The 12,479-nt window shown below is 43.8% G+C and overlaps 1 protein-coding gene across 1 annotated transcript in view; it reads right to left on the bottom strand.

Moving 5' to 3' along the window:
* Positions 1-2,072: 2,072 nt before the first annotated feature.
* LOC144677052 (uncharacterized) overlaps positions 2,073-12,479 on the bottom strand; it is a 50,246-nt gene continuing 39,839 nt past the window's right edge. Inside the window, exons 3-5 of the mRNA XM_078537316.1 lie at positions 5,815-5,876; positions 4,001-4,039; positions 2,073-2,703 (exon numbers count right to left, since the gene is read on the bottom strand). Coding sequence (XP_078393442.1) covers positions 2,073-2,703; positions 4,001-4,039; positions 5,815-5,876 — 732 coding nt within the window. The remainder of the gene's footprint in view (positions 2,704-4,000; positions 4,040-5,814; positions 5,877-12,479) is intronic.

Raw genomic sequence — 12,479 nt, 5'->3', positions numbered from 1 at the left:
GGCCCTGACAATATTCCGGCAATAGTGCTGAAGACTTGTGCTCCAGAACTTGCTGCGTCTCTAGCCAAGCTGTTCCAGTACAGCTATAACACTGGCATCCACCTGGCAATGTGGAAAATTGCCCAGGTATGTCCTGTACACAAAAAGCAGGATAAATCCAACCTGGCCAATTTCCACCCCATCAGTCTACTCTCAATCATGAGTAAAGTAATGGGAGGGGTCATCAACAGTGCTGTCAAGCAGCACCTGCTTAGCAATAACCTGCTCACTGCTACTTTTATTTGGGTTCCGTCAGGGCCACTCAGCTCCTAGCCTCATTACAGCCTTAGTTCAAACATGGTCAAAAGAGCTGAACTCCCAGGGTGAGGTGAGAGTGACTGCCCTTGACGTCAAGGTAGCATTTGACCAAGTGTGGCATCAAGGAGCCCCAGCAAAACTGGAGTCAATGGGAATCAGGGGGAAAACTCTCCACTCGTTGGAGTTATACCTAGCACAAAGGAGGATGGCTGTGGTTGTTGGAGATCAGTCATCTCAGCTCCAGGACATCACTGCAGGAGCTCCTCAGGGTATTGTACTCGCCCAACCATCTTCAACTGCTTCATCAATGACCTTCCTTCCATCATAAGGTCAGAAGTGGGGATGTTTGCTCATGATTCCACAATAACAGAAAATGCTGGAAAAACTCAGCAGGTCTGACAGCATCTGTGGAGATAAAAGAAAGAGTTAACGTTTCGAGTCCTACGACTCTTCAGAGCTCTGAAGGGTAATAAGGACTCGAAATGTTAACTCTTTTTTTTCCCTCCACAGATGCTGTCAGGCCTGCTGAGTTTTTCCAGCATTTTCTGTTTTTGTTTCAGGTTCCCAGCATCCGCAGTATTTTGCTTTTATCTTAATGATTGCACAATGTTCAGCGCCATTCGTGGCTCCTCAGATAATGATGCAGTCTATGTCCAAATGTAGCAAGACCTGGGCAATATCCAGGCTTGGGCTGACAAGTGGCAAGTAACATTCACGTCACACAAGTGCCAGGCAATGACCAGCTCCAACAAGAGAGAATCCAATCATCACCCCTTGATGTCCAATGGCATTACCATCACTGAATCCCCCTCTATCAATATCCTAGCGGGGGTTACCATTCATCAGAATTTGAACTGGTCTGGCCATATAAATACTAATGGCAACAAGAGCAGGTCAGAGGTTAGGAATCCTGCAGTGAGTAACTCACCTCCTGACTCCCCAAAGCCTTTCCACAAGACATGGGTGTGATGGAATACTCTCCAATTGCCTGAATGAGTGCAGCTCCAACAACACCCAAGAAGCTTGACACCGTCCAGGACAAAGCAGTCCACTTGATTGGCACCTTCAACACTCATTCCCTCCACCACCGACGCACAGTGGCAGCAGTGTGTATCTGCAGCAACTCACCAAGGCTTCTTAAACAGCACCTTCCAAACCCACAACCTCTATCACCTAGAAGGACAAGGGCAGCAGATGCTTGGGAACACCACTACTGCAAGTTTCCCTCCAAGCCACAGACAATTCTGACTTGGAAATATATCGCCGTTTCTTCACTGTCACTGGGTCAAGATCCTGGAACTCCCTTCCCAATAGCAATGGGTGTACCTACACCACATGGACTGCAACGGTTCAAGGTGGTACCACACCACCACCTTCTCAAGGGCAATAAATGCTGGCCTTGTCAGTGATGCCCACATCCCATGAAAGAATAATAAATCATAACGCCTCCATCGTGGTACAATCTCCTGACATTCAGTTTATGCACGTAGAAATAGCTATGAGAAATATTCAGGAGTATTACTAAAATTGGGAACTGGATCCCAACAAGAATCAGTTGTTTGAGATGAAAAGAATTGGTTACAAAAAGCACACTTCCCTCAGGAAGTGTTCCACCCCACAAAATTCACATCCACGAGAGGTATAAACTCTTAACTTTCTGGTGAATACTTCAACCAAGTTGAAATAAAGGCAGAATCAAAGGCGTGGTTCTCTTTGCTTTGTGATTCTTTCATGGGTCTAGCTGGTTAGCAATGTAAGGAGTTCATGTTACACAACTAGACACACGCCAATGCAAAACATAAACATAGTGTGAGATGGATGGATGCTACAATACCTGAAGTGTTTTTTGCCTCAGCAATGGGTTTCTTGGCAGCTGCAGGTCGCTTTTTAACCTTCTGATTTTCAGGCTTCTGATTTGCAGGCTTCTGATTTGCAGGCTTCTGATTTATCGGCTGGCTTGCAGCAGGCTTCTGCTTGGCATTCTTAGCAGGTAATTCCTTCTGTATTTTGCGTTTGGGGCTGGGCTTGCGTGGACTGGGCCTGTGAGGACTTGAATGTTTGGGGCTCAGCTTGGATTTGTGCGGGCTCATACGCCTAGGTCTGGGTCTGTGAGGGCTAGGCCGCTTTGGACTCAGCCTTGGTCTGTGTGGGCTGGATCTGGGTCGGTGTGGGCTGGAGCGCCTTGGACTGGATCTAGAACGGTGCGGACTAGTACGTCTTGGGCTTGTCCTTCGAGGGCTCGGATGCCTAGGGCTGGGCCTACGTGGGCTTAAGTGCCTGGGACTGGATCTGTGAGGACTCATGCGCCGAGGGCTTAGACGCTTTGGACTCATCCGTCCTGAGCTGAAGGGTGCCGAGGCCTGCTCTGCGATGGCCGCTTCTTTCTCTTTCTTTGCGACATCCTCTCTGAGTGAAGTAAAATGAAAGTGAATTCAAACTGCAAACAATTCAGCACAGGTTCATGTTAAAGCTAAAACACTTCTGATTACAGTTGGAATCTTTTCTGCATCTACAGCACAGCCAGCCGTTGTGCCTGTGTCAGCTCTTTAAAAGAGTTATTGAAGTAGTTTCACTCCACTTCGCTATCCTGTAAATTCTTCCCTTCAAGTATTTACTCAATTCCTTTTTGAATGCTACTATTGAATCTACCTTCATCGTCCTTTCAAGCAATACATTCCAGATCACAACTCAGTTCCTTGGTCCAAAATCAACTGATTCTGCCAAAATTAACCTTCATCTGTACTGTTCTATGTCCTTACTCAGCCTGTGCCCTGACCTTAGTCAGCTCAAATCCATCACTGTCCTGCTCACAATGGAACATCCATGGAGTAATTTACAGAACGGATGTGAAATTAGTCCACATAGAGCAGTGACCCAGAGTGTGACTAAAGACTAAGACCTGAGCCAGAGACAAAGCACAAACGAAGGCTTCAGCAGCAGATGGGCTGGGGTGAAGCAGAGATGGATGCTGTTTTGGAGATGGAAGAGGTAGTCTTTGTGATTGAGAGGATGTGGGGTTGGAAATTTAACTCAAGAAACCAAGGTTATAAAAAAAATCTGGGTCATTCTGAAATAGTGGCAAAAGCACGGAGTTTCTGGTGTTTTGGCCTTCCCAATGTGGAGTTAACCCCATGTCTGTGGAAAATGTTGCAAAAATACAGAACATGGGTAAGGCAGAGGAGGAGCAGAGACTGATCAGAAACAGGGGTCAGAAAAGTTGTTCATCAAAGGCTATAGTGGGATGGGAAGAGGAAGAGCAGAAATTACAGATTGCACCAGCCCCTAACAAAAAACTTGGACTGTATCTGCAGTCAGCACTTCTGAGTTGTGCAACTCAAGGGTGGAATGCCAGGGAAGGTTTGATGAGATGATTTTAAAGGATCATTAAGAAAAAATGAATTACACATGAAAATTGTGGTTCAAGTGTGTAGCAAATGGTAATATATCATCAAATCATGACGTTTTATTTCTGGGTAGTCAATTGTGCATTAATGAGTAATAAATCCAGGCAAGTCACCGTGTCCCTTCACTGCAATACCCCACCATTGATGCAAAACCTTGATAATGACTTCCAACTAAGTCCCCAAAGCAAATGAATGAACATTTAACTACATATCTCAAAATTGATCTCAAAAGTTCAGAGTTCAAATTATTATAACTCCTCCTGGAAAAATGGGAGAGAATTTTGTAAAATGGAACGTACTTTGTTGGAGGAACAGCATCTGGATCCCAATCTGGATACCTGCAATGTAAAACATTTAGAAATTTATTACAAGCAACTGCACCAGGCACTACACCTGCGGGCTCCACAAATTACACCAAAATAACCTGATAATTAGCCCCCAGGAGCTTTTAGGTTCACAGTAGATGGCATTATTTTCAAAATGCAATGGCAAAGGAGGAAAGTGACTGCAGAATATAGTGAGTTCTCCTTTTAAGCTATGTTTTAGAGTTCAGGTGGTTCTTGTTCAGGTATGGACCCAGTTTCTTCTTTCTTAATTTATGGTATGTGGATGTCATCAGCAAAGCTGGAAGTTATTGCCCATCCTGAGGTGTCCCGAGTTTGATACATCTGCATCACTTCAGGATGCGGTTAAAAGCCAAGCACGTTGGTATGGTACTAGGGTCACATAGAGACCTCAATCGGGTAAGGACGGCAGGTTACCTTCCCTAAAGGACATCAGTGAACAGGATGGGTTTTTACAACAGATCAAGCAGCTTCTTGGTTACTTTCAGTGATGTCAGCTTTTTTTTCTTGGGTTTCACTTCAGCTGAATTCAAATTTTCAGACTCATAGTGGAACTTGATCTCATGTTCTCTAGATTATTAGTCTGAGCTTTTGGATTACTGGTCCAGCAACATAACCACCACTTAAATCAGTCTAAAGGAATATGGCAATTAATTTGCACTCAATGTCCTACTACATTGTTAAGGAGAGCTGAGGAGAAGGTTAAATAGATACTGATAATACCTTTCTGTCTTGTGCACATGTTTTAAAAAGATGATGATTTACAAGTAACAGATGCTAGAGAGGGAAATGCATTTCTTTACCTTCACCTCTCCAGGTAGTGCAGTGGTTCAGTACCGTAATAAGCCAAAGGCCAAGGCTAATAATCTAGAGTACAAAAATTCAAACCCCACCAGGGCAGTTTGAGAACAGAATTCAGTTTAAAACAAAATCTGGCAGAGCTTTTCAGATGACCGCCCTGTCACCCAAAAGTCGTGTTAAATGGCTGGAGGCAGAGCTTCTGCCCCACCTGGGAGGAAGTTCCACTTCAGAGCTGCTGGCCACCTGATTGGCTGGCAGCTCTCTAGTCCCTGCAGCACCCTAGTCCCTGCAGCACCACCCAGAGGGATAGCTGTTGCTGGGATTACATCTATTCCCAGCAAAGAGACAGGACCTGGGCGAAAGGCAGAGCCAAGCAGGAGGGTGTACCTGGGGCAGGGGAGGAGGGCAGTGGAGAGGAGAAAGAGACCTCACGGTGGGAGCCCCCAATCAGGAAAGGGGGCACCTTGAGGAGGGCGTAACCCCCTACCCCACCACCTGAGGCCCGAGCAAGCTAACTTGCTTAAAAGACATAACTCTAAATTAGGGGAGAGAGAAGGAAAGAGGGGAAAAAGATGGCTGAAGACAAGCACTGGGGCTGTATTTCTGCCAGTGATCTCAAACTAAGATACTGATCTCAGCAGTTCAATAAATGTGTTCTTGCTGGAGTTGGGTAGGAGGAGGGGGCTGACAGCAGGGCTCAAAGACTCTTACTGCAATAACTGAATTGGATCAGCCTCGACACCCTCCATGAACAAACAGCTTTCTGACACTCACTATATGGGTTCACATAAAGAATGGTCTCTTCAGCAGGTAACGAAGAGTTGCTTTACCCCCGGCAAAAGGCCTGTGCCTTTGGACAACAGAAATGAAGAAAATGTATGCACTTGACAGCCTCAGTGTTCAAACCAGCTCTTCGTAATTGGCAACACCTGAAAAAGAAAAACCCCAAACTTGGGTAAAATCCTTACTCTTTGAGCAAAAGCCGGCAGCTGTCATTGTGGACAGATGTTTTGTTGTGACGCTCCCAATCCTGCAAAAACAAAGAGAAAACAACACATTTTAGCACAATGCAATGGGGAAACTAACCATCCTACAAAAATGACCCAGCGAAGTGTGCTGATAAATCCTCAAATGATTCATTCACTTCAATCAGTATATTGTGGCGCCATTCAAACCAGATGATGTCCACTCCGCACAAGAGGCACCCCCCAGTGATGATGGATGGTTTCCGTGGGTTGCACTGGTCGACAAAACTTTTTGGCAAACCACACAGTAATGTGACAAGCTGCTCTTGTGAATGCCATTCAATGCTGCACGGAGACGCCAAATTATTTGAGAACAGCAAGAAATCCCAAACATGCAAAGGCTGAACATAAAGTATCTGTGCACAGAATATAGTATTGTACAATGCTGTTTCATATAGCTACTAATAAGGTTTGAATTGAGACTGAATTAATCAACTTGGTAACTCTAAAGAGCAAAACTGTGGTACAAAAACCTGAATTAACCTGTAGCAGTGATGTGCAACTGGTACTTTTTAATGAGGACAACTTTGAACCCAGTGATCTGCACCAAGCAGCCATTGGAACACAAGGTACTGCACAGAAATTAATCAAAGATAATGGTTTCTTGCATCAAGCCTTTAGTCTGAAACCAGCCAAAGTGGGACTGTCCCTTTCTCTTCATGGGTTAAGTCACTGACACAGGCTCCTGCTGTCTTCCCAAACATTGCTGGTAGCTATATATCAAAACAGTAGATTGGTCACCAATGGCAAGTCACTTACTCTCAATCACATGTAGGAACCTTTGACTGCAAGATGGTATTTAAAGCAATATTCTCCAGCTGAACAATCCAACCAAATGAAGTAATGAGGAAAGAATTAAGTCTCTCATCTAGGCCACAAATCATTGTTGAAAATATAGCCCACACAAGAGCCAGTGTGCTCAGGTGGGGGAGGGACAAAAAAAATCAAACTAAATTTAGTGAAATGGGTTGAACAAAGATAGTTTTGTATATTAATAGTCAGCAGGTTATAAACACATCAGGGTATGTACACTGGAATAGTACAATCAACTAACTAGTTCTTTTCTTGAATCCCCATATCAAATCTGAATCGGTTTATAATAGATGCATTAGGCCAGCAGCCTCATTTTTCTCCATCCTAACCCACCAGTAACTCTGACAATATTCTTCGACCATCATACACTATTTACCAAGGAACATTTCTCACCTTTTTAATAAGGACACACAACGGGATTTTTACTACAGCTTTTAGTTATCCTTTGGGAGATTCAAATCTCATAACATTACAAAAGTTAGGAAAAAGGTAATTCTATCTTGATTTTCCATGCCAGGTGGCCATTCATTGGTACAATGAATAAACATGTGTTAATCCAATTGAATCATGAGAAATCTCTTTCAGTAAATGTTTTAAAATACAACGTAATTATTTGGAAATTGATTTTGTTCCCATCTTCCACTGCTTATACCTTCAGAATAGGCTGGTAATCCCAGTTATGGTAACTTGCATCATTTTTATTTTGTGCGAGATATTCTGAAATTGTTACACTGCATCCTGCAATTTAATCTTAGTACAGCTCAACAACCCCATAAGAGCATTACACTAAACCCACTGCAGTTCCCCAGATGGCTCAGTTTTTAAATGGAAATGCGCAGATACATATGACAAAGTCACAGACTTGATCCCTTTTCTCTATTAAGCTGGCTGATTTCAGACAAGGTGGTTAATTCAATTACCCTGGGAAGAGAAACTATGTAGGGTTCTTAAATCATGATTACCCAGGACCCCTCCTGAAAAATTGTGGCGCGAAATCAAGCAAGGAACTCGTTAAAGTTCACCCATTAGTATCACACATCAACAACAATCACATAGGTCCTTAATGGCAGCAACATCAATAGCGTAGGAGAGAAACGGGTGGGAGACCAACTGTCAGCAGCAATTCTTTAGACGGTCCTACAGCCTTCAAGCCACTAAAGTACGGTGCAGCACATCAGTGGCTGAAATATTTGGTGAGGGCAGCCACTGAAAGATAATTCAACAGTTCTGGTCTCTTTGTTCTTGTTTCGAAGCGCACCCACCACCCCACCAACTTAGACATCAGTAGGATAAACTCAGATTACCAATGGGAAACTTTTGAACAGCCTCGCTGTTATCTCATTGAGGTGAATGGTCTTACACAGCCTCAAAGATCCACACCAATTGCTGAAGTGATGCATACCAGTAGAAAAGTGAAATCTAATTTTGCTGAAATGGACAGTTGGCTTTCTGTGGCTTCAGAGACTAGATGACTTGCAGTATTTTCGGTTTGGAAGAACGAAGACCGCCCAACAAAGCTGGCACTGTATTCTTCATTTTCATTTCTTATTTCATTACAACTTTGAGGATCGCTCAGCAGGTTCTTGTCAGGAAAATCCAGAGATCAATAACAACTCACTTCTCTGGCTGCTTGCTTTCTTCCATTTATTTGTCATCTCTTCACCCATGAAATCAAGAGCTTCTGGAAGCTAGAGCACAACCCAATGGAATCTGGCATTGACTATGTACATGTACATGGAGATCAAACAGTATAATAAAGGATCCACACGAAGTGTGGATCTTTAGCTGCCATCAAGAATGTGCGATGATACAAGGCACAAGTCAGGAGTGTGATGGAATACTCCCCACTTGCCTGGATGAATGCAGCTCCCACCACACTCAAGAAACTTGACACTGTCCAGGACAAAGCAATTCCCTCGATTGGCACCACATCCACAAACATTCACTCCATCACTGACACACAGTAGCAGCAGTGTACACCATCTACAAGATGCACTGCAGGAATTCACCAAGGCTCCTTCGCCAGCACCTTCCAAACCCACGACCATCTAGAAGGACAAGGGCAGCAGATAGATGGGGACACCACCACCTGGAAGTTCCCCTCCAAGTCACTCACCGTCCTGACTTGGAAATATATCACCGTTCCTTCATTGTTGCTGGGTCAAAATCCTGGAACTCCCTTCCTAATAGCACTGTGGGTGTACCTACACCACATGGGCTGCAGCGGTTCAAGGCAGCAGCTCACCACCACCTTCTTAAGGGCAACTAGGGATGGGCAATAAATGCTGGCCCAGCCAGCAAAGCCCACATCCCATGAATGAATTTAAAAAAAGGCTACAGACACCAACCACTTTGTAATATGACCACTGATTCAGTGATCAGAAGTGTCTGCCGTTCACACCATTCCTTCAATATGAACGTGACTTGAGTAGCAACTTCACACAGGTTTCTACAGCAATGTTCTACAGATTGACCCAATAAGTGGCTTAAACATTCTTGTGCATCATTTTCCAGCCACTTGGCCGTCATGAATGACACTGGGCGATTAAACAATGGGAGGACGTGGCTCCATGAACATGCCCACCTCAATGATGGTGGATTCCAGCATGTTAGTGCAAAGGATGGGGGTGAAGTCCTTGCTACCATCAATAGGGAATGAATGACCCATCTTGGCCCATCAGGTTCCCTGCATCACAGATGCCAGTTTTCAGCCAAATCGATTCACTCCATGTGATATCAAGAAACAGCTGAGTGCACTGGTCACAGCAAAGTGTATAGACCCTGACAACATCCTAGTTGTAGTGCTATAGACTTTGCAGAACTAGCTGTGCACCTAGCCATGCTTTTCCTGTACAGCTACAACACTGGAAACTACCCGACAATGTGGAAAATTGTCCAGGTTAAATGCCCTGTCCACAATAAAGCAGGACAAATCCAAAATCGGCCAATTGCCAACCCATTAGTCTACTCTCAATCTAAGTTATAGGTGTCATTGACAGTGCTGACAAGTGGGAATTACTTAGTAATAACCTACTAACCGACACTCAGTATGAATCCCACCAGGGTCACTCACTTCAGGTTTTGTTACACCCTTGGTTCAAATGCAGACAAGGGGGTGGTAACTGCCCTCAACATTAAGGCAACATTTGACTGAGTGTGGCAATAAGGAGTCCTAGTAAAACTGAAGTCAGTGGGAATCAGAGGGAAAACTCTATTGGTTGGTGTCATATCTGGCACAAAGGAAGATGGTTGTGGTTATTGGAGGTCAATCATCTCAGTCCCAGGCCATCATTACAGAACTGCCTCAGGGCAATGTTCTTAGTTGCTGCAATGACCTTTTCTCCATCATTAGATCAGATGAAAGGATGTTCGTTAATGATTGCCATGTTCCGTTATACTTGCAATTCCACAGAAAATGAAGAAGTTGGTGCCCAAATGCAGTAAGGCACTTTCAGGCTGAAGTTGATAAGTAGCAAGAAACAATTATGCCACACAAGTTCCAGGCAATGCCCAACTTCAACAAAAAAAAATCTAACCATCCCCCTTTGGCATTGAATGGCGTTACCATCCCAAATCCCCCGCTATCAACATCCTGGGATTTCCATTGACCAGAAACCTACCTGAACCAGGCAAGTAAGTACTGTGGCAACAAGAGGTCAGAGACTGGATATTCTGCAGCAAGTAACTCACTTCCCCATTCTTCAAAGCCTGTCTACCATCTACAAGGCACAAGTCAGGGGTGCGATTGAATACTCTTCAGTTGCCTGAGCGAGGGCAGCTCCAAAACACTGGTGTTCGAACCACCACCATAAACATTCATTTCTTCCACCACCGGCAGATTGTTGTAGCAGTGCGTACTATCTACAGGATGCATTGCAGCATCTTGCTGAGGCTTCGCCGATAGCACCTCCATAACCAGCAATCTCTGCCACCTTGAAAGACCAGGGCTGCGGGTGCACGGGAACACAATTTTCAAGCTTCCCTTCAAGTTACACACCACCGTTATGTGGAAATACTCACGTTCCTTCACTGCCGTTGGAAATTTGGAACTCCCTATCTAGCAGCACAGTGAGTGCACCTACACCACACAGACTGCAATGGTTCAAGCTGGTGGACTATTATGATGTATGAAGTACAGAAACAGCTGGTCTCAATGTTTGGTTCTGTTTTGCGCACTAGCCTTTCACTTCTAAATCCTAGGCTTGAATTCAGATCATATTGATGGTTATGAGGCATCCTCTGGTTAGTGGATGCTAATATAATCAGTTTGGGCAATCTTACTCCAGTCCCTGGAGAGCAGGAGCTCCATAACATAAAAACTTTATCTAATGCAAGTCTGCTGGTAATCTGAGAGTGAAGTCACAGGATGGCTGGTACAGGAAAAGTGTTCATTCTGATGCAGCGGTGTCTCCAAAATAACAGGCATACTATTGTGCTTGATGCTGACAGTGGATGCTGCAAGAGGAAGAGTGTTCTGATTCTATTTTAATGAGTTTTTTTTTTAAAAAAGCCAAAGCAGACTTGCCCCACATAACACTGCCAAGTATGGTCTAGATGACAGCATTAGCAGGAAGACCTTTATTCGAATGGATACGGTGGTGAATAACCAGTGAAGTAACCCATATATTTTTCCCAATCACAAAGCATCCAAAATTTCCTGCATTATATCTTTGAGATTCCCCTATTACCAAAAATCCTTTTAACCTTTATGTATGCATTAAGGATCAATCTATCATAAACTAGATTCTGTTCAGAGGCTGCAGATTGCTTGACAGTTCCCTGACTTCAGGTAGAACAATGCAGTTCTGACAATGCAGGCACCTCCTTTTTTGCATGGATTCATAACACAGCACCTTTGTTTAGTATACTTACTGTACACTCTCTGAAGTGCTAATAAACATGAATGAACTAGAACTGAGAAAGAAAACTGAATAGCCTCTTGAATCAGGCAAACTTTGTATATTAGGGTCAATTTTAGTATTCTATGAAGTTTGCATCTGACCAGTGACTGAAATACTGTAACCAAGTGTAAAACAAAGACATACAGCTTGGATTCTGATGGCAGCTGAGGTGCACACACTTGGGAGTAATTATTCTGTTGTACCACAGAGGAACTAGAGGAACTTAAAGCACAATTAGTGTTCAGCAAGTAACAGTGAATTCTGCACTTGAACTTCCGCACAGCAGAATAAAGTTCAGGCTGATTGTCACCTGGAGAGATGCCTAAAACTTCATCACTAATTTCCAATTATGCAGCTGCAAGAAGCAGTGTTCTTGATAAACGGATGAGGCCTGCCTTAAAAAGAAGCAGCTCTTATGGCTCTACTGCTCTGGACACAGCCTTGAAGAACAGCCGCCAGGCAAAATTCTACAAATGCTGGTGCAGAAGCCATCAAGTCCAACTTAGTGCATGCTTTTAGGCATGAGCTGCGGAGTAAAAGATGAGTTTTCACAACAGTTCATTCACTGTGTAGACAATACATTGACAAGAGGCAAAATTTCCATTTTTTCCAGTATTTCTCATCTACTTTGCCTTTTGCATTCTGTAAAATAGATTAGACACGACGTACCAAGATTGAAAGTAGGATCAGCTTGAATGAGTATCACCTTGTGACCTGCTAATGTCAATTATTGGCCAGGGATGGCAATGTGATATTCTAGTTCTGTTGACAAACTTCCCGAATTCCTTCCAGTCGATGATTTGTTGGAGATCTAACAAATGCGTGACAGAAAGAACTCATTCTGCCCAGTATCGAGGTATTACATGAGAGGTTAAGTGTCCAAAAAAAAAAGCT

Source organism: Cetorhinus maximus, unplaced genomic scaffold, assembly GCF_964194155.1.
Source record: "Cetorhinus maximus unplaced genomic scaffold, sCetMax3.hap1.1 HAP1_SCAFFOLD_2183, whole genome shotgun sequence".
In the NCBI taxonomy this organism is placed as follows: Eukaryota; Metazoa; Chordata; class Chondrichthyes; order Lamniformes; family Cetorhinidae; genus Cetorhinus; species Cetorhinus maximus.
This window is presented reverse-complemented; position numbering and strand designations above follow the sequence as displayed.